General features: G+C 39.3%; 2 protein-coding genes and 1 long non-coding RNA gene across 6 annotated transcripts; 2 read left to right on the top strand and 1 right to left on the bottom strand.

Annotated features, from left to right (window-relative positions):
• Positions 1–276: 276 nt before the first annotated feature.
• On the bottom strand, positions 277–16,946 carry LOC131319812 (soluble starch synthase 1, chloroplastic/amyloplastic). Its single transcript, XM_058350218.1, has 15 exons — positions 16,412–16,946; positions 7,260–7,621; positions 7,015–7,092; positions 6,762–6,886; positions 5,309–5,390; positions 4,719–4,892; positions 4,508–4,589; positions 3,961–4,052; positions 3,827–3,889; positions 3,661–3,750; positions 2,759–2,883; positions 2,565–2,673; positions 2,421–2,476; positions 1,557–1,596; positions 277–758 (listed from the first exon to the last, which is right to left on the bottom strand). Exons 1-15 carry the CDS (start codon positions 16,713–16,715, stop codon positions 600–602), a joined length of 1,941 nt encoding a protein of 646 aa, XP_058206201.1. The 5' UTR covers positions 16,716–16,946; the 3' UTR covers positions 277–599.
• On the top strand, positions 9,319–10,796 carry LOC131319813 (uncharacterized). Its single transcript, XM_058350219.1, has 2 exons — positions 9,319–10,345; positions 10,660–10,796. The coding sequence occupies exons 1-2, from the start codon at positions 10,012–10,014 to the stop codon at positions 10,692–10,694; spliced, it is 369 nt and encodes a 122-aa protein (XP_058206202.1). The 5' UTR covers positions 9,319–10,011; the 3' UTR covers positions 10,695–10,796.
• A 2,022-nt stretch (positions 16,947–18,968) lies between the features above and the next one.
• Positions 18,969–26,091, top strand: LOC131319811 (uncharacterized). 4 transcript variants are annotated; one of them, XR_009198051.1, is made up of 8 exons: positions 18,969–19,796; positions 20,490–20,566; positions 22,946–23,017; positions 24,063–24,156; positions 24,252–24,515; positions 25,075–25,168; positions 25,436–25,600; positions 25,960–26,091. It is a non-coding gene; the product is annotated as an uncharacterized LOC131319811 (long non-coding RNA). The 4 variants fall into 4 exon arrangements; XR_009198050.1 differs by having other exon boundaries at positions 18,969–20,394; XR_009198049.1 differs by having other exon boundaries at positions 20,490–23,017.
• The last annotated feature ends 11 nt before the right edge of the window (positions 26,092–26,102 follow it).

Genomic DNA, 26,102 nt, shown 5'->3' with positions numbered 1-26,102 from the left:
CTCATAATTTCTTTTTACACAGCACAAATATGCAGATAGGCTACTCTACATATTCGTCAAGGAACAATATTCATAGATTCGTCAAGGAACGATATTCACAGTATCAAATATCATTGCACCTACGTCACCATATGTTCTGAATCTTGAAGTGTAAGCCCAACCTCACAGGGAGAGTTTAACCAAAGCAAGCAAGGAAATCCAAGTAATTAGCTATTGACCAATTCTAACATACCATTATTGACTCTCCCTTGTTTTGCCTGGCCAGCAATAGGCCTCTCCTCCTCCTGTTTTTCTTCTTCTTCTTCTTCTTTGCAAAACTGCAGCATGGTTTAAAGATCAAACTTGATTTATAAGGACAGTAGTGTGACCCCAAAGTCAAAAATTGGGATCTTAGAAAGGCTCTTGATCCGAAGATATATTAGTATGGTAAGATTGTGGAACAGGCTTATTACTCCAGCGACAAAAGAATCAAGCTACTACTAACAAACAATAAAACTATCACCCACTTCACCCGCTGGGAAAACATTTTCTCGTGTGACTGATATTAAGAAAAATTCATCCATCATGCTCTCTCCCTCTCTTCTTCTCCTTCTCAAGTATTAAATTACGTAGGGTGGATCAATGAAGACCCATTCAAACACTTGTTCGTATTTAACGGCAGCCTTGTCCCACGTGCAATCCCTCTCCATTCCTCTCTTCATTAACCCCTCCCAAGATGACTTGTGTTCTCTGTAAGTTTGGATTGCTATCTTTAGTGCCTGTCAAAAAAATCAGCAAGAGAGGGTCAAGGAATTTTGTAAGAACAAACTACAAAGTGACCGGAAAACAAAATATCAACTTATTCTGATCCAATCACTAAGTTCACTTTCTGGTCTATTGTAACACCCCGTCCCACATCGGAAGTCTACATGAATGTGTTGGGTATATAACAAACCATGTGGGCTACTACTAGTACCTTGAGCTTAAGCATTTTGGGTATGGTGTGGCTTGTGGATATATAATCAAGGTATTGGGCCAGTGGTCTGCTTGGGGTGTTACATGTGGTATCAGAGTAATCCGCGTACACAATGATGTGGGCCCTGGACTTTGGACTTGGTTTGGTTTGGTGATTCTAGTGCTTAACCCCTCAAGAGGGTGCGGGGCAATAAAGGTGGGGAGATTGTAATTTGTAACACCTCATCCCACATCGAAAGTCTACATGAATGATCTTGGGTATATAACAAACCATGTGAGCTACTACTACTAGTATCTTAGGCATGAGCATTTTGGGCCATGTGGTGTGGCTTGTGATCAACATCAAGGTACTAGACCAGTAGTCTAGTAGTCTGTTTGGGGCGTTACATCTATTAACCATACATTTACATCTATTAACCATACATTAACATGATAGTAATGATACTCATATTCAAAGAGAGGAAAACGATGCACGAATGCATTTATTTCGAAAACTCTCAGTCAACCAAATGTATCTATCAGACCAAAGGGGAGTTGACGTTGCTGCAATATACTATGAATTAAGGTAGATACGTAGATACTGTCACAAGAATTTAACGTACCGCCAACAGATTCTCTCGTGATAAAGGAGAAAAAGTCCACCTGTCGAAAACGTTCCACAAACAATGTTAACTCAAATGGATGAAGTATAGGTCTTTTGGTACGTGTGAAAGGCAAATGACAATGCCAAAGACTAATTTGTTGCTTCCATACCATACTAAAAGAAAATTGCACAAGTATTGTGTGGCTTTGGCATTATCATCTCCCCATGCAAGAATAGGACAGAAAAAAGATGAATCTTCGACAATTGTTTGGATTTCACTATTTGGATGAACAACTCTAAAGTAATTAAGTGGCTTCGGCATTATCTGCTCTCAGTGTGAATTATATGGACCAAGAAGGTGACTCTTCAATATTTCATTTGAAAGGCCAGATTTTAATCATGTTGTCACTGTTGAGAGTCTTGAGACTTGTAATAGGGAAGAAAAGCAGAATAGAGAGGGAAACACATGCAAAAAGACATCTTGTGCATGGTAGATTTGAATTATCCATGTCCATAAACTTATGTGAGCAGTAACATTAGTCTTCTCATCTGGTGCAAAAAGTCACTGAGATAATTTGGGAGAACTGCTTACGGACAAAACACATTCTATTCACACAACACTACTTCCCACAAGCAGCCTCAGACATGAAGCACACTAGATAGCTGCTACACGTTTGGTGGTCTGCCATCTGTGATTTGAACACCAGCTAATGGTTGAAGTTACATATAGAAGTTCCATATGCTATTTTTCTATATTTCTCTACCATTAAACAAGTACTACATATTCATTGATCTATTAGGCGTGAATATTTTCTATTTGACACGGCCATGTCAGACATAACTGAAGAATTCCCACACATCAGTGCAAAAGATGAATACGTACCCAGTGCCTTCACCAAGGCCTTCTCGAGCGTATGGATTGAAATTCTCTACTGTATCCTACGACATGGATTGAAAGGGAAGCTTTAATAGGTGGGAAGTATTGTGAACCAAAACACAGCTTTCAATAGTGTGGAAGTAAACTCACTTGAAGTCCTCCGGTGCCATGAACCAAAGGTACGGTTCCGTATCTCATCGCGTACAACTGGTTTAGACCACAAGGTTCAAATCTTGAAGGCATCAATAGTATGTCACAGCTGCACATGTTCAAACATAAAAAATCAACTTCAAAGAAGTATTCATTTGATTATTCAAAACAACAAATCTGGAGACTTGGATTACCCTGCTGTTATTCTATGAGAAATGGGAACATCAAATCCAACCCAACCCCTGTATTTGTCTCTATAATGTGCCTCTGTTACTCTCATCCAATCTTCATATTGTCTTTCCCCAGATCCAAGCATCACCTGAAACAAATTCGATCCAATGAATCAGACTTGTGGAAGATTTACCATTTTAACTAAGATTCCTGCGTTGTAATTGACCATAGACCACCAATGGACAGTGGCACAGTGCGCTTAATCCTCATTGAGGACTGGAGATCATCTTGATTCTTGAATCTTGACACAAAACTAATAAACTTATATAAACATCATAGGCCACTTAACACTACATTTCAAGCCCACCAACTTAAGTTCCAACACTTTAGCCAATGTGGATGCTTAATAGCTCGTACAACAGAAAGCTAATCCAGTTCGGGCCTTTCCCTTGGAAGAGAAATGCTAAGTACAACGAAAATGGACAAAGAATTGACACTTAAAGTGTACATGAACGGCTCAGATGCACTGCACACTGAATCTGAGCCGTTCATGTATACTTTAAGGGTCAATTCTTTGCTTATTCTCTTTGTCCCTAGCACTCCTCCCCTTGGAAATGATCAGGTTTCCAATGTTGATGGCATTAAGTACATGTGTAACATATCTCTAACAGCTTCAGTTTCTTGAGCAATCAGTTGCTAATATTCAAGAACTTACACAAGGCCAGACACAACATGCCCCATGTATAGATAATGCCTCATTGTAGGGATGAAATTGGAGTTAAAATCGTACTTCCGAAGAGGGAAAAACTTTTAACTGAAAAATCATTTGTTGACCCAACAGTGATATAGATGATAGTATTAGTTTAGATGTTGGCCTTTGTTCGTACTAAGACAAGATAGATATTATGTTAGACAGAAAACTTACAAACTGGACATCCTCTTCCATGAGTTCTGGAGTTGCTGATAGAATTATATCAATTCCTTTTTGATAATCCAATCTCCCAATAAATCCAATCTATACAAAGTCATTCCCAAATCAGGAACACGACAAAGGTGTAAATAGCAATTATATTAGTACGACTTTCTCTCACCAACGGGCAATCAGGCCTAATGGGAAGGCCTAATTCCTTTTGCAAAGCAATCTTGCATTCGACCTGCAATTATAAGTTATCAGGGTAAGAAGGCAGTAATTCCCCTAAAAAACAGTATAGAAATAGGCGGCCACCTTTCCAGAGAGGTCATGAATTGTGTAATTTGAAGGAATATGCTCATCCAGAGATGGGTTCCATTCAGCGGCATCAACGCCATTTGTGATCCCTGTTTACAACGCCAGTATTAGTTTGAAAAACTGATATTGGTCCATCTAACATGTAGCACTAAGAGATACTGGGATTATATGCTGTAGTACCTGGAAAAAAAGTCCCCAAAAAATCAGACACACATGAACCAATATATCTATGACAGTCTGACAGATAGACCATTAAAGTTCCAAAGCACTTGAAAGGTTCGTGTTGAGTATTTTTTTGGCCGATTAGAAATTAGAAAATATCAGGACCTCCCTACAACTGAACTCGTTGCCAAGACCATGTCCATTAACGCACTTGAAATGTGAACAAAATTTTAAAACCTTGTCTAGTTAGTTAAAGACCTGGTATGGACACGGAAACCATCAAAAAGTCGGCACTAACATGATTCTCTCTCAACTATTCATCTTCCTAATAGAGAAAATGCTCAATAGAAGTAGCACCCAATGTAAGGAACAAAACACATACCGTTCAGAACACTCTTTCGACTACTTAAGAGTTCATCTAGACCATTGCCACCTTCAGCAGTTGTAATTTCCCAAGCATAACCCTGCCACCAGATTACAAAGTTTGGAAGTTAAGGAAACAATCCAATGAGGCAGGAAAATTATCCAAATAGTGACACACAGCATCGCATGAGACGTTTTCAAGAAGAAATGGGATGCGCAGTATCTATAACCTGGCTAACTGTCAGAATGCGATCAGCTGTCACAATCGCACCTTTCAAGACATTTACAGCCTTCCCAGTGTCAAGGGCATGGGTTCTTGCCCATGTTGGAAATACCCATTCAACTGCTCCATACCACTCAAGAGGCAGACCCAAATTATTGTAGGTTACTGCAGGCTCCACCCCCTTGCATATAACAAGGAACTTATGTTAAAAATCGCAGTGGCAATATACTTGTTAAATCTCAATATCTAGTTCTAATTATTACAACTTCTAACCAAAGGCATTTTAAAATTGTTAATGCCAAAGCTATAGCCCTCTTCACTAGGATAATTGCAACAAAATTAACGCCTGTCAAAAGCAAGTCTGTTAAAGGCCACCATGGCCTTCAGAAGTCTTGCTTATGCTTCCCACATGCAATGTTGATGCATAATCGGAATTTAACTCTCCACACCTTTCACTTACTTTTAGACGTAACATAGTTAAGCCGAGAATATCTACACGCCTGGCATTGTTACTTTTTCCTATTTGCAACTAAATGACTTAAATACATCATGAAAGTATCTGTGTATGATATAATTCTCAAGGCATTTTTCTTTAACCTGATGTGCAAGGTTGTGGATTACAAGAATACTTCGAGAATCCTTATAGACTCCATAGGGACGATACTTGGCTGCCAAAAGCCTGAAAAAAAATTGCATGTGATATCAATTCTCAAACTTGTTACTTCAGATAATAAATAAATTAAAAATTCCCAGACACCCCCACCAGAGAAACAAAACAAGAATGCCCATTCTCCCAGATTTCCGAAATGATCCTCATTCTCACTGCAAAATGTTACATATATCCAACTGAATACATACTAAAGGGTCATTTACAGAGAAGCTAACATAAAATTCATTTAAACATAAGGGACCAGACAAACATCTCAATGAAGTAGCAATTACTTCATGTCAAACCAACGGGGAACTACCTAGTATGACATTGACAATGGACTACCTAGCATTTGCCTATCTTGGTGAGACATTTGGGAAGCAGGAAAGGAGGAAGCATAAGTCTTGATCCTGATTTCAAGCATAGACCCCTCGGAGTTTCTTGAATCCATGAGTAATAAAGAAGATAAATGCTCAAATATTTTATCAATCCAAAATCAACCTCCTTTGCAATAGGCTATTACTGCACTTTTTGAAATTAGAATGAACACCAGATAAAGACAAGGAAAGACTATGCCATGTAGCAAATCTAGGCTTTATCCATTCCTTGAGTATTTTTCATGAGATAAACCTCTGCTCTGTAATGTCAAAGGGTATAAATAAGCTAGATAGGAGAAGACTGGGACCACTCAAAAAGGACAAGATGTAGAATCAAGAAAATAACCTTAAGAATCCACATCTAGGGAAGAATTTGTATACAAACTGCCATTCATTCTTCCAATCACCATTCCTTAAGAGTCCTTTAAATAGGCTCATACAAACAATACTATCAACATAGTGATAAGATAACCAACCACTACCCTGAGAATTGGAAACAAGATAAATCTAAAAATAACAACTTAACCTAATTGATAGATCATAACCTAATTGATCCCAAAATAACCAGCCACCATTGCTTTCAAAAATTAGCTCATAATAGTATCCTTGAAACATCTAAGTTTGACTATTGGGACCTAACATACATTTTACTCTTACAGAGGTCATACAGATAAGAGACAACTAACCGACAAATGACTGGCTATCACATCCACAACGATTCCAGTTTTCTTTAGAACCACGAGTCTCCCGAAAAACCAAAGAATAGCAAGTATTCCAGGTGAAAATAAGAGTAAAGGGTGGATCAAAATTCAGCAGAGAAAAATATGATGGAGCATGCGATAAATTTATAAACAAGAGAATTTTAGACCATGTGCAAGGCTCAATCCAGCAACACTCATATGCATGAGGGGAAGAAATACACAGAAAATATACTATGGAGAAACAACTGAACATACGATCAACAGAAATGAAACAAATAGACAAACGGTGGAGAATTAGAATAACTGGCAAGCAAATCACATACACTGGTACAAGGCCTGCATGCCAATCGTTGACAATGAACAAACATTTCTCTCCATAAGTGAACCCTCCCAGTGGAAGCACCAAGGGAGCTTCGCATGCTGCGTGACAAAGTAAAGTGAACCGAAACTGCTTAACCAAAAAAAGGAAGGAATGAAAAAGGTGAGAAGAAGAAAACAATGTCCTGTCAATAAATAGAATAACTTCACTAATAACTCATTCAGTTCATACAATACTGAAATAATTAAACATCATACCTGATTATCACCAAAAGCACCAAATTTATCTCCATATGGATTTCCCGGACGGTGGTATGAAGGGTGGTCCACGAATACCTAAAAGCAAGAAAAGGGAGACGTTATGACAATCTATATGTATAAATATCCAAATAATTGAATATACATGTATATTGAGCTCTGGACAGAAAATACTAGGAAGCAATGGGAATCTTAAAATTTTAACCCGTGCGATTATCCGATACAGCATGAAAAAGTTCCCTTACCCAATCAACACCTGCCCTGAACTCATGGAAGAACCCAACCTCCTGCTCCCCTCCAAAGCAATAGATCTTGGTGGGGGAACCAACTTCAGAAGCACCAGCAAATTTCTTATCTGATGGCCCACCATGCAAATATCTAGGAGAGACAACCATTACACGATGTCCACGAGCAGCAAGTGCTATAGGTAAAGAACCACAAACATCTCCTAAGCCTCCTGTCTTTGAATAAGGTGCTGCTTCAGCAGTAACAAAAACAATACTATGGGTTACTCTAGTCAGGACTTTCCCTTCTCCTCCAATGACCTCAGCCACTTCTTCTCTATCTGTAGCTAGCTTGTCCTTCGAGTCAATGACTTTGCTGTCACCTGCATTTTGAAACTTTTACATCAAGGCAACAAAACTACAGTAATCACAAATCTAAGTAGGCGAGTCTCAAAACCAGTGTTTGATTTGAATTGGTAAAAAAATCGGAGGAACATTCAGAAATTGGGCTGAGAATGCTCGAGTTAACAAGATTCAGCATATAAGTTCGCATTATAGAAGTGGAAAATAGCAATAGGGATGAAAGATTAGTAGCAATAACAAAAATGTAGATAGTAGCCCCGCGGCCCACCATGAATCATATTTAGCTCCACAATCCGTATAACCATCATAAGGTCAAGCTGACATCAACACCGAGTACTTTTTCATTCACAGACAACAACTAAGACATAATGGTCCATAGTCTTGAGATCCATAGAACACAATAACGAAACTTGCAGCTATTATGGAAATATAGCTGAGATAACTAAGTCAGAAAAACCATAAGACAACTACTACGATGCAGTTGTGCAACCCAATGCTGATGGAATATGGCAGCACCCGATAAAAGGCTATAAAAAAACGTGGATTGGATGGTTCTAAGGCCCAAGCCTTAATTTGGCATATGTTGGATGATGTGGGCCCTTTCTGGGATATTAATTAGGCAAAACAACATGTCAGTGGTTGAATATATGCAGAAATTCAAGTGACAGAAGATTCAAGTCAAACTCTTGCCCGGTTCAAGGCTGGTTTGAGGCCAGACATAAGGAGGGAGCTGCTTCGCCAACCCCTTGTACGGTCTCGAACATGCCTTCCAGGTTGCTTTGGATATGGAGGAGTATTTGAAATACCCAATTCCTAAAAGTTTGGGTCTCAAGTTGGGGAAACTGCAGCTAAAGGGTACAATGATGCAAGTCGTTTCCGGCCTAGTGTTTCTAAGCAAACTTCAGCCAATACGGCTGATCCAAAAGGCAAGAATCACGCGGCCAACAAAGGGGGAGGAAAGGACAACAGGTGCTTTAAATATGGTGAAACTGGTCATATGGCCTATTGTTAGATGATGGATCTATTTGTATCTAGTGTAATTATATGTCTTATCATGTAATTAGTTTAAGTATCTAGGACCGTAGTGCAATTATTTTACAGCTTGTATATATATTTTCTACGTTGAATGAAATTAACCCTAATGGGTTTTCTCCCTATTATGATTACCCTAAAACTGAACATGGTATCAAAGCGATAGAACCTGGCGACCTACGACGTTCTTCTCGTCGCCGCGTGAACAGTACTTTCGGGTGAACAGTGATCGTGAACAGTGCCGCGTGAACAGTGGCGTGAATAGTGATCGTGAACAGTTATCGCGTGAACAGTGGTCGCGTGAACAGTGGTCGTGAACAGTGATTGCATGAACAGTTATCGCGTGAACAGTGCTTTGTGAACAGTACTTCGATCAGTCGGGGTTTGCCGTCACCGTCGATCAGATCTGTTCTCGCCGATCAAATCTATTTTTTTTTCTTTTTCAACACTGTTTCAGTCAAATCCGAAGGTATTCAGTTGATTTTTTTTGAGGTTCTAGGGTTTTTGGAACCTTTATTTATTATTTTTTGAAGTTCTAAAGTTGCTGGGAACATTGTTTATTGTTTATTTGGCATTATTGTTCTGCTTTCAAGATGTCAGAAGAGAAAAAACAGGCTTCCGCTAGTGGCAAGGATGAGTTGAGTCGTGTAGGGACTCTGGATAACTCTCCACTAGATATTTGTCCCATCAAACTCGATGGCACAAATTATTTACTTTGGTCTCGTACTTTTACATTAGCCATTGAAGCTAAAGGGATGTCTGAGTTCATTGAAGGCCCTGTTACTGAGCCTACTACTGATGTTGAACTCAAGACGTTTAAGTCTCGTCGATCTTTAGCCATGACTTGGTTGTTTAATTCTATGAAGGCTGATATTCGTAGTCCTTTCTTGCTTCTTAACACTCCATATCAGATTTGGACTATTGCCACACAGACTTATTCTCAGCAGGGCAATGATGCTCAGTGTTTTGAGTTGCGAAAGCGACTTCGTACTATGGATCAACACAATCGATCTGTTGCTGTTTACTTTGCTGATCTTAGTGGGGCCTGGCAAGAATTTGATTATTATCAGGGGTTTCAAGCAGTCTGTTCCGTTGATGCTGGTGCTTGGTTAAAAAGAATAGAGAAAGAGCGTGTGTATGACTTTCTTGCTGGTCTTGATGTGGAGTATGATCCAATTAGAGTGCAGGTGTTGGGTCGTGTTCCGTTTTCATCTTTAGGCAAGGCCTATGCCATTGTTCAACAGAAGGAGAGCAGAAGGGGTGCTATGTTACAAGCTCCTACTTCTGATCGTTCTGCATTGGTTGCTATTCCGCAGGGACAGTTTGGTCTGGCAGTGGAAAGTCTCAGTCTGGTACTACCAGTGGGATCATAGACCGTATGTCACTCCAGTGTGATTATTGCCACAACACTGGACATACCAAGGATTTCTGTTGGAAGTTACATGGTCGTCCTTCTCGTGGGCGAGGCAGTGGACGTGGAGGTCGAGGTCGTGGTCCCAGGCGTTCTCAGGCTCAGGCACATGTTTCAGAGTTTGCTACCTTGTCTGATTCTGGGTTCAATACAGGAGTTCAGTCACCTTCTGATTCTGTTGGCGGTTTCTCTCAGAGGGAGATGCAAGCTCTCAGGCGTCTTATGGCTCAGGCTGATTCTTCCTCTACTATAGCTCCTACTTCCACAGCAGCTCCTACTGCATCCTATTTTGCTCATTCAGGTATTCCAGCTAGTGCATTTACTGCCTCCTCTGGTATTCCTTGGATTATCGATTCTGGTGCTTCAGATCATATGACAGGTTGTTCCTCTGTTTTTTATTTTTATTCCACTTGTTCTGGTAAGGATAAGGTTCGAATTGCCGATGGATCGTTCTCTGCTATTTCAGGGAAAGGTTCCGTTCGCTATTCTCCCTCTATCTCTCTCTCTTCAGTCCTCCATATTTCAAACTTTGCCACTAACCTTCTTTCAGTTAGTAGTTTTACACATTCTGCAAACTGTTCTGTGACATTTTTTCCTACTCACTGTATCTTTCAGGAATTGGAAACGGGGAAGGTGATTGGCAGTGGTAAAGCACATGGTGGTATCTATTATCTGGAGCATGCACCTCATCCATCTCAGCCATCTTTATCATGTGGACAAGCTCTACGGGCAGATATGAGTTCCACTCTTTCTTTGTTACATCGGTGGCACCGTAGATTGGGTCATCCCTCTTTTGGGATATTAGAGAAACTTTTTCCTACTTTAGTTAAACATTGTCCTAGGGATCAGTTTTTTTGTGAAGCCTGTGAGTTTGGAAAACATAAACGCTCTTTTTATGCACCTATTAATAAACGAAGTGATTCTCCATTTATGGTTATCCATTCTGATGTTTGGGGTCCTTCTCCTGTTACTTCTTTAAAGGGCTATCGATGGTTTGTTACTTTTATTGATTGTTATTCTCGTGCCACATGGGTGTACTTACTCCAGTCAAAAAATGAAGTATTTTTCTGCTTCAAATCTTTTCATAAGATGGTGAGCACTCAATTTGATACACATATTAAAATTCTTCGGAGTGATAATGGGACTGAGTATATTGATAAGATTTTTCGGACATATCTAGATGATAATGGTATTATTTTTCAGACGACTTGCGTTGACACTCCGCAACAAAATGGAGTCGCTGAGCGTAAAAATCGTCATCTTGCTGAGGTCGCTCGATCTCTTTTGTTCACTATGAATGTTCCCAAATATTTATGGGGAGAAGCTATTTTAACTGCTACATATCTTATCAACCGTATGCCATCAAGTGTCCTTAATTTTAAAACACCTATTGAGTGCCTGCCAAGCAGTTGTCGAGTTACGACTCTTCCACCTAGGGTGTTTGGTTGTGTGTGTTTTGTTCATGCCCCAAAACCTTCTGGGGGCAAGCTAGGACATAAAGCCCATAAGTGTATTTTTGTTGGGTACTCTCCTACCCAAAAAGGCTATAAGTGTTACGATCCTTATTCAAGGAAGATGTTTGTCTCTATGGATGTTACCTTTTGGGAAACAGAGGTTTTTTATTCCCCTAAACCATCTCTTCAGGGGGAGCATCAACAGGAGGAAGAGATGTTTACCTTTTATAATCATAGTGAGGGGGAGAAATTTTTCTATGATCATAGTGAAGGGGAGAAGGAAAACACTGGAGAGGAACCAGTATTTGTTGAAAGGGAAACACATGATATTGGTGGTGACATTGAGGAACAACTACCTGCACGACAACGACTGCAGGGAGCTGGCTTACAGAGGTATGCTAGACGGAAAAATGAAAAGTCTTCATGTACGTTACCACTTTGTCAATCACAATCACCCAATCCAGTTCCAAATTCCTCAGCTGACTCTTCTGGTAATGATTCTTCTCTTATTGAACCTCCTCCTATGGATCCTGACAATCTTCCTATTGCTATTTGAAAAGGTGTTAGATCTTGTACTCAACATCCTATTTCACAGTTTGTTTCTTATGACCGTTTGTCTCCTTCGTACCATGCATTTGTCTCTTCTCTTTCTTCTATATCTATTCCACAAAATTGGCAGGATGCATTCAAGATACCTAAGTGGAAAGGAGCTATGGTAGAAGAGATGACGGCTTTGAAAAAGAATGGCACCTGGGATCTAGTGTCACTTCCAGGAGGGAAGAAACCAGTGGGCTGCAAGTGGGTGTTCACTATTAAGCAAAAGGCTGATGGTACAGTTGAGAGATACAAGGCAAGGCTTGTTGCCAGAGGTTTTACTCAAACTTATGGTATTGACTATGAGGAGACGTTTGCTCCGGTAGCGAAGATAAATTCTGTGCGAGCTCTTCTCTCGTGTGCTGCCCACTTGAATTGGCCTCTTCAACAGTTTGATGTGAAAAATGCATTTCTCCATGGTGATTTAGAGGAGGAAGTTTATATGGATATTCCACCAAGTTTCTCTTCTCTTGCAAGTGAAGGAAAGGTGTGTAGATTAAAGAAGGCACTTTATGGGCTGAAGCAGTCACCTAGAGCCTGGTTTGGCAGGTTTTCTAAGGCTATGCTGAGTTTTGGTTACAAGCAGAGCCATGCAGATCATACAATGTTTATCCGGCGAAGTAATGGTAAGATTGCTGTCATTGTTTATGTTGATGACATAATAATGACAGGCAACGATGTGAGTGAGATTCATAACCTTAAGTCTCGTCTAGCTCAAGAGTTCGAGATTAAGGACTTGAGATCATTGAGATACTTCCTTGGAATGGAAGTAGCGAGGTCTGATAGAGGTATCTTTATTTCCCAACGCAAGTATATACTTGATTTTTTGGAAGAGACAGGCATGTTGGGCTGTAGACCTGCAGATTCTCCTATTGAGGCGAATCATCATCTTAGTGGAGATGTGGGGGAGCGTACTGATAAAGAGAGGTATCAGCGACTTGTGGGTCGACTAATATACTTGGCCCACACTCGACCAGATATTACTTATGCAGTAGGTGTTGTTAGTCAGTTTATGCATGATCCTCGTATTTCACATCTAGATGCAGTTTATCGTATTTTGAGGTATCTAAAATCAGCTCCAGGAAAAGGAATTTTGTTCTCTAATCATGGCCATTTGCGATTGGAGGCATTCACTGATGCTGACTGGGCTGGTTCTGTGGATGATAGGCGCTCTACTTTTAGCTATTGCACTTTCCTTGGGGGTAATCTGATTACCTGGCGAAGTAAGAAGCAATCGGTAGTCGCTAGGTCTAGCGCAGAAGCTGAATATAGAGCTATGGCTAATGGTGTTTGTGAGCTCTTGTGGCTCCAAACTTTGTTACTTGATTTGGGGTTTGCTGATAGTGTTCCAATGAAACTTTACTGCGACAATAAAGCTGCCATTAACATTGCTCATAATCTCGTTCAGCATGACAGAACGAAGCACATAGAGATTGATCGACACTTCATCAAGGAAAAATTGAACGATGGTTTGATATGTATGCCGTTTATGAGATCTGAAGATCAGTTAGCTGATATATTCACAAAAGGGCTGGGTAGCAAGAGTTTTCATCCTATTGTGTTCAAGTTGGGCTTGATTGATATCTTTGCACCAACTTGAGGGGGAGTGTTAGATGATGGATCTATTTGTATCTAGTGTAATTATATGTCTTATCATGTAATTAGTTTAAGTATCTAGGACCGTAGTGCAATTATTTTACAGCTTGTATATATATTTTCTACGTTGAATGAAATTAACCCTAATGGGTTTTCTCCCTATTATGATTACCCTAAAACTGAACACCTATCAATGCCTGAAGAGTAACTTACACATGGGAATGGAACAAGAAGCTGAATTTGACCAACAACATAATGATGACAATGATGATTCTTTTGACGTTGGGGTTCTAAATACAGATGACTTAGAAGAAGAGGAGGTGGACAATTCATTGATCTCTGTTGTTAGACGTATCCTTACAGCCCCTAAAGTTGAAGAGGACTAGAGGCATACTACTATATTTCAGATGCTGGTCCGCTGTGGAAACCAAGCCCGAAAGCTTATTATTGATGGTGGGAGTTGCATGAATGTTGTATCTGCTGCCACAGTGGAGCATCTTAAGCTTCCTGTTCAACCACATCCTCATCCGTATAAGGTAGCTTGGATCGACAACACTTCCATTCCGGTAACTCAGCACTGCCTAGTTTCTTTCTCGTATGGTAATGATTCCATTTGGTGTGACGTAATTCCCATGAATGTCACACATATCCTTCTTGGGAGACTAGGGCTTTATGATAGAGATGTGCAACATTGTGGGAAAGAGAACACATATGCTTTCTCATTCAAGAACAAGGAGATCATTTTGAAGCCAATGAATACAGCTGAAATTTAAAGACACAAGGCTCATGAAAAGTCACAGGCTTTAGTGTTCCAGCCAATGCCTGATTAATATCCCAGGTAGGGCCCACATCATCCAACATATGCCAAATTAAGGCTTGGGCCTTAGAACCATCCAATCCACATTTTTTATAGCCCCTTATCTTTGTGTTTGATTATACTTAGCCCTATTTCAATCTGTTCACATCCGTGATATCCACGACGATGTGCGGCGAAAGATTGCCATCAGCAATGAGAGCTACAAACAACATGCTGATTTGATGCGGAGGTTTGCTGAATTTGATGAAGGTGACATGGTTATGGTTTGAGTCAAACTAGAATGGTATCCTAAAGGGGTTTATAAGAAACTTCATTCAAAGAGTGCTGGTCCATTTAAAGTTCTCAAGAAAATCAGCTCTAATGCCTATGTGCTTGAATTACCTGATGATATGCGCATAAGTAACGTGTTCAATATTGAGGATTTGAATCGATATTCTGGGCATATTGAGGATAGTAACCGGGCAGACCCTGTGGCATCTCTCTAAGCATCCAAACGTTTCGAGGATGAAATCGAAGATGTGGTCGATCATCAAATTATTTCGACTCGACATGGAAGTTATCAAAAGTATCTCATTAAGTGGAAGGGGCATTCACTTTCAGATTGTACTTGGATTACTGAAGAGGAATTTCACTGCCTCAACCCAGACCTTCATGAACAGTTCCATGCTTTTAACTCGTCGGGGTCGAGTTCTCTCAAGCCGGGGAGAGTTGATGGAAAATGGCAGCACCCGATAAAAGGCTATAAAAAACGTGGATTGGATGGTTCCAAGGCCCAAGACTTAATTTGGCATATGTTGGATGGTGTGGGCCCTATCTGGGATATTAATTAGGCATTGGCTGGAACATTAAAGGCTGTGACTTTTCATGAGCCTTGTGTCTTTTCATTTAGGGAAGTTTGACCACATATTTAATGCATTCAACCTTTATGTATACATTCATCACATCCAGCCATCTAGGGAATATGAATAATTATTTGCATTCACACATTCATTCTACCTAGACCTATTGGGAATAGGAGTAGTTATTTGCATTCAAGTATTATGGAGTCTATATAAGTCATGTAATCTCAAGAGCTTGAATTATGATTGAATGAATGAAAAATTGAGTAGCTTTCAAGCTATTAGATTGTGTGATGCAATCTTTTCTTTGGTGTGATGCTAAAAAGCCCCTAGGGGTGATGCCTTGGGTTTTCTAGGTGTGATGCCTAGACCTATCCTTCTCTAACCCTTCATCTCGTTTTTCTTACAAATTACTATTCATGTCCACTGTTCACAGCCCCAAAAAACAGCCCCTTATCTTTGTGTTTGATTATACTTGGCCCTATTTCAATCTGTCCTACATCACATGCCAACTCAGTTACTAATAATAGAGCTTCAATTTGGCCCAAATAAGCTCCATAATATTTAATTGAATGGCCAAAATAAGCTCCATCATATTTACAGTTGCTCTACGGTGGGCAGTAGACGCAAGACACCAATTAGAGAACTCCTGTTTGAACAAAAAACTACAAAACCATAAAAGAAGACAATCCCAAAAAGCATAGAATACACTACCCTTATATATTGGTCACGTATAACAGACAGCATTTAGACTTATTTGATAAGTCAAAAGGCAATGATACTTAAAAAAGTATAAAAACTTGCCTCATGCTGTCCAAAAAGCATAGAATGCAATGTACTTATATATTGGTCATAAGAGGAATCGAGAAAACAAAAGGACAACTACTCGAAGCCCTAGCATTGGTCTTCCACTGATAGCTTCATATGCAGCACATATATCTCTCTCTTAAAGACATACAAAAACAACGAGTGTAGAAGATCACAATTCGACATCGATCCCAATTACTCGAATACGAAACAATTACTACAATTTACAAACAAGGAGGAATACAGTGGTATAGATATACCAGGGGGAGGAATTAAGTGGAACCCAACAACGGAGCCAGAGACTGCATCCCTCTCCGCGCCCAAGAGAAAACCCTCAGCCTTCTTCCCGCCTTCTATGATCGAAGACCCGTCTTGCGAGCTTCGAACCCCGCCCTTGTTCTTATTCCCATCGGTAAGTGATCTACGAAGCGCCAGGTAGCCGATTTTGGTCTTCCTCTGTCTCAGAAACGAAGCAGCGCACGACTTGGGAGTGGTTTCGGGGGAGTTGAGGAAGGATGTGCAGGGGTGGAGGGGAGGAGGGGCGCGCAGAGTCCCCATGGCCATGAGAGAGAGAGAGAGAGAGAGAGAGAGAGAGAGAGAGAGAGCTGGAGAGAGGAGATAGAGAGAGCCGGATGGGGACGTAAGGGATCGTGAGTGGAGACAAAAAGATCAAAGGAAATCTGTGAGAAAAAAAGAAAAGTAGATTGAGAGAGAAAGGGGATAGAGTTCTTGAGAGATTTTATAGGAGAGAGAAAGGGAGATAGTGCTCGATAGCAAGGGTGGCGTATCCACAGGAAGTTATGGTTATGGAAGCGCGAAACTCGAAAAGAGATCTAAAAACGATGATGATGTTTTCTTGTTACGGTCAATTGGGTGTGTGTCGGTCAATCGATGAGATACACACATTCATGCGGAGGTTTTTTTCTTTTCTTTTTTTCCTAAGCTTTTAATTTTAAAATATTTATTTTTTCTTTGTACGAAAATAGGTCATATTTTCATAATATCTAAAAATTAAATACTTATTTTAATTAGTAAAACGCATTTTTAGTATCAAGCTCCACATAAATGTCTATCACAATAAAAGTTTGAAACACCACGTGACAATGACCCAGGGATATTAAATAACGAATACTAGAAAATCGACATGGCGGTGATATGTACGACTTCATTTTAAGCTTACCAAACTATCATATACAAAAATGATACTCACACAATAATTCAAACACAACTTCTCACATACATGTGGGCTCCACACACACTACTATGTGTGGGCCCTACACGTATGTGAGAAGTTGTGTAAGTTGTTGTGTTTGAATCGTTGTGTGAGTAGCATTGTTGTATCGTATATGGGTTCAGCTCAATGCAAGATTGTACTTGTGGACATCCAACTCAGCACGTGACTAGCTCTAGGATTCCAGCTAGCGCTCGACGGTGCTTGTGGATATCCACACACGCTACACATCGAGTATGTGTGGGTCCTGCTAAAAGATATGAATATATATTTGTAAAGGGTTTGTGGTTATAATAATTGGTACTCTTGCAGCTTGTGGACTTTCAGCTCAGCACGTCACTGGATTTAGGCTTCCAGCTCAGTGTTTGACTGTCTTACGAGGATATCCAGCTCATAGCCCTTCTGTGCCCTTCTGTCTCAGTATAACGGTTTTTGTGCCTCCAGAGCGATACAAGGGGGCAATCACCGCCGAAATGCTACTGGTACATACAATTTGTGCATAGATTGTGCACAGATTTTATGGTGGAACTCATCATGAGTTTCACATAAATGATCCAAGTCGTTCATTAAATGTAAAACATTTTTTCAAAGGTTTCTGTAAAAAATTAGCTCAATTCAATACCTATAAGTGCTTGATCTAATCATCTAACTTTTCATTACCCGAAAATCTGAATGAAAATTTAGATGATTGGATCGAGCACTTATAGATATTACATTGAGTTGATTTTTTATTGGGACTTTTGAAAAAATATTTTACATTTAATGAACGGCTCGGATCATTTGTGTGGGGACCCGTGGTAAGCTCCACTACAAAATCTGTGCAGAATCTGTGCACAGATTATATGTCACTGCCGCACACTATACAATGCTTCCCTAATTCAATGTTCACACTTAACGGCTCTCTCTCTCTCTCTCTCTCTCCCTCAGAGGAAAACGAAACCTATAAATACTTGATCTAATCATCTAATTTTTTATTATTCGAAAATCTAAATGAAAATTTAAATGATTGAATCGAGCACTTATAGATATTACGTTGAGCTGATTTTTTACAAGGACTTTCGAAAAAATATTTTACATTTAATGAACGGCTCGAATCATTTGTGTGGGACCCGTGGTGGGCCCCACTACAAAATCTGTGCAGAATCTGTGCACAGATTGTATGTCACTGCCGCAATGCTTCCCTAATTCAAAGTTCACACACAGAACTGTGCTACACACAGTAATCTGTGCACAGATTGTGCACAGATTTTTTTGTGGGGCCCACCACGGGTCCCACACAAATCATCCGAGCCATTCATTAAATGTAAAACATTTTTTCAAGGGTTTCCGTAAAAAATAAACTCAATCCAATACCTATAGATACTTCATCCAATCATCTAACTTTTCATTCAGATTTCAAGATAATGAAAAGCTATATGATTGGATCGAGCATCTATAGGTATCGGATTAAGATTATTTTTTACAGAGATCTTTAAAAAAATGTTTTACATTTAATGAACGATTCGCATGATTTGTTTGGGACCAGTGATGGCCCCACAACAAAATCTGTGCACAGATTGTATGTGTGTGTAGACTTTCTGTCACACTTAACGGCTCTCTCTCTCTCTCTCTCTCTCAGAGGAAGACGAAACCCTAGGTCGACTATGTCAAGGGCGAGAATCAGCAGGCGATGCGGCAAAGTAAAGATTTGCATTGTGCGGACGCTTTTAATAACGTGATGAAGAGAAGCATCACATTCTAGGACTTGACCCATGAAGAGAAGCATCCTATTCTAGAGGGCTTTACCCTTCACCGTTTGACGTGAGCCTCGGGAGTTTGTGGTTTGCCGTAATGACTTGGGAAAGGAATTAGGAATTTGGAATCGATGGCTGGCTTACCAATGAAACGATAAATCACCAAAACTGTTTGTTGACTGAGGATTCTATTCGTCATGCACATAGTGTTAGGTTTTAGTTAACTCAATGTTAGAATGATCATTCCAAGGACGGACCATACGATTTCAGATTCATTCTAGCGAACAAAACCCTGCCTTAATGCTTTGGTTTACATGGGTTTGGCTTGTTTACGAGCTTAGTCGTGTACCTTGGTCCATATAATGTATTGTTGAGTAGGGCATTAAACACAGTTATTTGATTGATTACATGCACCATTCCCTTTTTTTTGCTGTTATGCGTTTGTAGAATATGTCGGATCCAACTCCAGAAACTGACTTGCAGGTGAACATGCCAGAAGAATGCGCCTTTGAGACTGCTCTTGCGGGGACCGCATTGTAATTTTGGGTTAGGTATATGGTTTTAATTTGGTTGTGTTGTTGGCATTACCTTTTCTGTTAATAACTTCTTTTTTATTTTTTCACCTGTATAATTCGTTGAAGCAGTGTAGACCAATGGTGTAAAGGAGAGGAGATTAGTTAGGTGAGTGCGTTGATCTTACTGAATTTTAATACGCCTGTGCTTCTATCCTGGTACACCATGGACTAGGCAAATAGGTGGGGTCAATCCGGTTACGTGTGAGAAACAGATGATACTGTAAACCTGCTTCATGGTAAATCTAAACCGTTTTTCCGAAGTACCAAAAAGAAGGTAATTCTAAACCACCTCCAAAGGGGAACAAAAAAGTGGGGGTTCTCTGAGACTACTTCACTTTATGTTTGGACGGGAGTTGAAGCTGAACTTACATAGCTGCTCTAGTCTTGACAATTTATTCTCTAAATTCGGAAGATAGGATTTATTTTTTTGATCCGCGGAAGATAGGAGTTTATTGTTATGAATTATGACTGAAACAATTTGAATTAGAAATAAAACTCTATATGTTTCTTATGTCTTCCATGGGTACCAGGGTAGATCTGATGGCACCTTAGCATCTTTTTAGCAGCTAATTTTTCATTGTCATATCTTTAAATGGAACGGGTTTATCTTGTACCAAATTTGCAATATGTTTGTTTTTAGCTCACGAATCACCAGATGTGTTTGTGTGCTCTTCTGCGTACTGTCCCGGTGATGCTCTTAGTAGGTTTGATTATTCAGCTCAGTTGGTTGTGTTTTAGATGCTACCATTCAGTATTGTTTCCCTTGTTGGATATGAGGTAAACAATTTATTCTTTGCAGTGTCGAAGTTGACAAGGACAGAATCACTATTTTGAGCTTGAAACGGATGGTAGTGCAGAGAACTCCATAGGAAAGTGGTATGATGCAACATGTTTTTCTTATTCATTATTGTGGTCTCAAGTTATGAATTGGATGATGCTTTTCTATTGACCAAAATTTGTAATCCGAATGGGGATCTCTAACTTCTGTTCAAATTTGTTCGATGACACTGACCTGTTTCCTTAGGCACAAAACTCAGTGCATCCTTTTTCAAAAACTTAGAATCCACTTCAAACTCTAGCTCAGAATTATTCGTCAGTAGGAAACAAGTGTGCCCCACCAAACAATATAGAAGAGGGAAGTTAATCACAATTGTCATTTCTGGTGTAAGTCTAGTTAAACATAAGTTACTTTTTCTCAAAATCAATCTCACAGTACCTATTGCATAAGGTTTCTATTCACTAAACTTATGTTATCTTGGAAAATTGGCCAAGTGCAACTGAGCTGACACACAGAAATTGAAGGCGAAGTCGTACTACTGAAATCTTAGTTTGCCATGGTCAAAGGGTTTTGCTGGAAAATACTGGTTTGCTTGCCATGTAATAGCTGTTTCTTGTGAGTGTTTTGTTTCAGTTGCCAGAAAATGGGTGTAGTCAAACGATATGTTTGTGTATAAGTTTTATCTTGGCACTGTTTTGAATTCTTTTGTTATTACTACAAGTGGCCTGTGCTACGATTGTTTGTGTTGGTGCAGAAAATCTATTCATGAAGGTATCTCACATAGGGAGGGTTTTCTGAGAATATAGATTTATTATGGTACTCATTCAACATTCATTGAAATGTTTGTTATGTCTTGTAATTTTAGGGGAAAGATGGGGGCCTCTCTGGACAGGTCGTCTAGAGGGCATGGATTAAGGGGCAAACCTCCATATTTAATGGTAAAATAGGTTTAAAAAGCTTCCGCAAATGTGTGCATTTTTTTAGCGTGTCTTACCGTTAGAATTCATGTTCAGATCCAATAACTCTTCAATTTGTGACTCACAGCTTGAAAAGTTGAAACAATTGGCATTTATCTGGTAAAGCCTTTTGTTTTCACATGTTTTTGAGAACTTAGTGTGGTATAGGAAACCTAATGTGAACTATGAAGGGAGCTTGAATTCGATTACGGGATTCTCTCAATGTCTGAAATCTAACATAGTTGAATGGTAATATTACTCATCATAACCATTAGGTACTATGTGTCAAGTCTATATATCTTGCGCGCTTATTTTTTTGCATTTGATGCTTTAAGCATGGCTGATTTTTGTGTGCTCTGTGATTCTTTATTTGTAGCCCATGGCCATGTAATGGCTATATGAAAAGATTTCGCTCCTATGCATTTTATATAAGACCATCTCATATCAGCTTTTTAAAAAATTTTGAAGCTAAAGTTACCTAAACGCAAGAGGAAATACAAGGAGGAGTGAAAGGGAAAAAAAAGAAAAGAAAAAAGAAGCAGTTGAAAGCAATGAATTTGGAAGCTTTCCAGAGGGCAAGGATTGGTGTGGTGTAGCTGGCTCTTGTACGAGTTAGGTACTTATGGTGGAACTGCATGTGGAAGATGAGTGGTATGGACTCTATAGAGGGGTTCTCAGTTCATGGCTATGTTGATTATCCTCCTACCTACAGGCATATCGAAAGTCATGGACCCAAAATGCAAGTTGGTTCAGTTTTACGTTTTGGAATCTGGACAAACTGCTTACAACTTTACATGTTATATTAACAATCTGCAAGAGCAAAGAAGGGGCCTACACGTGTACTTGAACTCTTGCCTATGTAAAATTTGATCAATTCCTGGAATTAGCCCTAGAAAGTGTACAACATTCAAAGCATCTCCGTTCAATGGGATTGGAAGGCGGTGTGACACTCACACTCACAGTTACAGCTTTAGCTCCGTTTCACTTGTCTGTTTCTTCTTGCTTTTAATTTGGCGGGATGCTTGTCCCCCTTATCATGTTTTTTGTTCCTCTCATACTGTTGTCTGTTGCCAACCAAAAAAAAAACCCATCTCCTATTCAATGGCATAGGGTCGAGGTATGAGTCTTGGAGAAGTGTCCATGCTAAAACAGTTAAGGCTCCTCGCCAAGTATTCAAGCGAGCATGCCACACAGGATGCCTTTGTATGTTACTAAAAATTGATAAGCTCCATGCCATGGTTCTAAAAAAAAGTGTTTCTGTTGATGATAATTCATGATTCAACTTGTTTTACCAATATTTTAATTGCAGCTGCAAAATGCCTAATCATGTATTGTAGCCTTAGGTCCTAAATACATGTTCGTAATTCCGCTCTCTATATTGTGGTCTCTAGAAATCAGATGTAATTTTTTAAACAATCTTAGGCAATGGCAGCAGTTAAGCTAGAAGTATGTTTTGTTTGGGTTTGTAATAAACTTTTTTTCCATCTTTTATTTCATATTTGATTGGTCGAGATTTTTTAGCCTAAAATGAAGGACTTGGACATAGTGCAACTCCAGTGCAAGTTGAAGGACATCTATTTTCCATATATTCAGGTTTGTTTCCATATTTGCACTTGTATTGTCAAGGTACATATGTGATTCCTATATGTGTACATTAGAATATTACAGGTAATGTTACCCACAATCTCGAACTGTATGTTGTGCTTGTTGAATAGACATGGACGGTAGAACTTGTACTGGTTTGGATTGTGTTAAGTCTGTGTCCCTTTAGTATCAAGGGCTATTGGTTTTTAGGGTTGGTATTTTTACTACTAATCATCTAGTCATGTTTTCTCTTCATGCATAGAAAAACTTTTTGCAAAGTTGGGACCTGCGATCTATGCGGTGCCTTTTCTCATACACGCATATATAAACACTACTTAGCCTGACACACTAACTGCTACTAGTAGTTGATTGGCACTATTAGAAGTTTCGAATCATTGGGTCATCTGAAACGACGTACTTTTGAAGATGCAATTCTTGAACCTCGAAACAATAGGGTATTCTCTAATTTTATCCAAATAAAGAGGTCATGGATTTGGATTACCTACGGCATTTTGGGGGGTGGGGGATAATGTATATGAATCATCCTTACATCCTGGCCTTCCAAGAAGGGGAGTTTAGAGGAGGTTGCGGATTTCCTTGAACGTTGACAATGCCCATACGTGTGTATATATATGATGTATCCGCTTATGCAAGGATAAGTGTGGGTTAGAAAGAAAAGTCAGGGAGATGTATACAGTTACCCAATCACAAGGATCACATCCATGAGACTTAAGACTAAGCACTAACCCAAGAAGTGATGTCCAAAACCAGCACTGTGTTCAGTGTGTTTATTTGTTACATGTGAAGTTTGGTTCAAGGGGTCAAATTCAAGAGATAGTTCATTCTTGCTATTCAAGTGGAAACTGCTAACACTAAGTGTGGTTCCATGTCCCGAAGTCACCTTCTCCTATTGGCAATACTCCTTTTGCGTTTATATGTACTTATTATTGTGTTCTTTTCCCAATCAAAATTTTTCTTAAAAAGCAAAAAACTATGTATTTGCATAACTACTTTGACCACGTTAGGAGTTTGAAGTATTATTGCTTACTTGCAGAAAAGCTTTTTTTATGGACTAGGAAAAATGGGTAGAAATAAGGCTCAATATTTGATGAGATGTTGCTCAAGAGTAAAATGCTTTACAGTTAAAGGTGATTTTATTAGATAAAACATACTCCATCTTTTCGAGCTTATATGTTGGACAGTAAAAAAAGTAAGGGGGCCCTAATTTTTACACCTTTTTCAGGAGCCCAAGGAGTCACCTCTTGGGCCCTTAGTCTAGGGCTAGCTCTGATGCTTCAGCAAGCTCTTTTCTGCATGCAGACAATGTAACCCTACTTCATTGAAGTTGGAGAAGACAAGCATGCCTTTATGAAGTGGCCCATCCAGTTAAAATACAAACACATGCCCGCACATTTACACAGTCCGTTATGTACCAGCTTATACAAGGATGCTCATATCCCAAAGAATTATGACAGGATCCTTAGCAAGATGAAATCTTTATGATCAAGTACTGCCTTGATTCCTTTCTTATTCCTTGGATTTATTTATGAATCCTTTTTCTTCTTCTTTTTTTGAGTTTACTTTCTTTGAGGTGGGATAGCTATATCTTCATCCTATTCTTTCCTTATTTGCTGCAGTACTTACTTTGGTATTCATGGTCGTTACGCTCTTTTTTTTTTTGGGTAATTACCCATTTCACTCTACTTTCCTTTTATTAAAGGCCTTTTTATTGTCTCGTTGCTAATACGTTATGTACAAAGACCAGGACACCTTCAGTTGAGTTGCACATTTAAATGTTGTTTTGAGTAGAAGAGCTGTAGCACATCAATGTGGTTTTTCTGCCTCATTAATTTAGTGGCGATGACTTGTTTTGTTATGTTTTAAACCGATTTAGCTCATCTCCATCCTTATACTTACGGTTTTGAGGAACTTCGATGACAGGCCTCCAGAGAAAGACAAAGTTGAAATATTCTAATTTATTTCAATCTTAATGAATGGTTAACCATGTGATTGTGAGGTCTGTAGTTGAATCTTGGAAAACAAACAATTTTGATATATACTTGTAGGTAAAACTCAAAATATCTCAAGATGGGATACAAGTGAAAAGTGAAGAATGGATCTTTCAGATGCATAACCGATATGTTGAGGTCATTGAGCGTGGTAAGCATCAACCTCTTCTTGTAGTCAGCCCCTTAAATAAGAAGAAGCTTGGCATTTCTTCTGATAGTAAGTTTTTTTTTGTTTATCAACAATCTTCTGACGGTAAGGTTGCGAAGAGAACAACATATTTTCGATTACTCATTAACTCCGATGGCCTTATCTTTTCTAAGATGAAGTTTTTTGGTTTTTGGTCCTGTGGAGCTTGTCACTTGTCGAGTTGTGCTATGAGTAACTATTTTGTTTATTGCTTTCATTACATTCCTCTAGTTCTGACTTCTGAGGGTTCACAAAGAGATCCAATGGAAAGGAGCATCTTGGAAAATCAGGGGAGAAAATTGAAGTGTTGAACTGAGCATGTGCAGGTTGCCACAGTAACAATACGTATGCTACATTAGAATTGCATTCTGCTTGAAGGATTTCAATGGGATTCAGGTGGTAACCTATTCATCTTGTGTAACTATTTGCCTCATATGTGATTTGCATTCAACTCCATCCAGATTGGTGAACTTAACCTAGGTGATTATACCATTATTTGTTGAGTGTCATGGAAGACCTTCATTGTTTGAAACTGGAGTTGTTAAGGTGATTATACTATTATTTGTTGAGTGTCATGAAAGACCTTGACTGTTTGAAACTGGAGTTGAAATACGACAAACAAACCATTTTCTTGGTCATTTTTTAAGTTTATTTCATGAGATGTTGGCCTTTTGCATAGTGACTGTTTGGCAATTCTTCTGTTTACAACACAAGTTTGTCTTCTTAGCACCTGTTTTTTCTTTCCTTCTTTATAGGGGAAGCTCAGGTCATTTGGTGGTACACTTATCTGCAAATTTGTGTTTTAGAAGAGATTTCGCACCCCCTTCACTCAATATTACTAGTTGTTATCGCTCTTTGTATTGGTAGACCAATTGGTCTCCCAAATGTATTGGTAGAC

Source organism: Rhododendron vialii, chromosome 3a, assembly GCF_030253575.1.
Source record: "Rhododendron vialii isolate Sample 1 chromosome 3a, ASM3025357v1".
Lineage (NCBI taxonomy): Eukaryota > Viridiplantae > Streptophyta > Magnoliopsida > Ericales > Ericaceae > Rhododendron > Rhododendron vialii.
The sequence above is the reverse complement of the archived record's forward strand: the minus strand, read 5'-3'. Positions and strand labels throughout refer to the sequence as shown.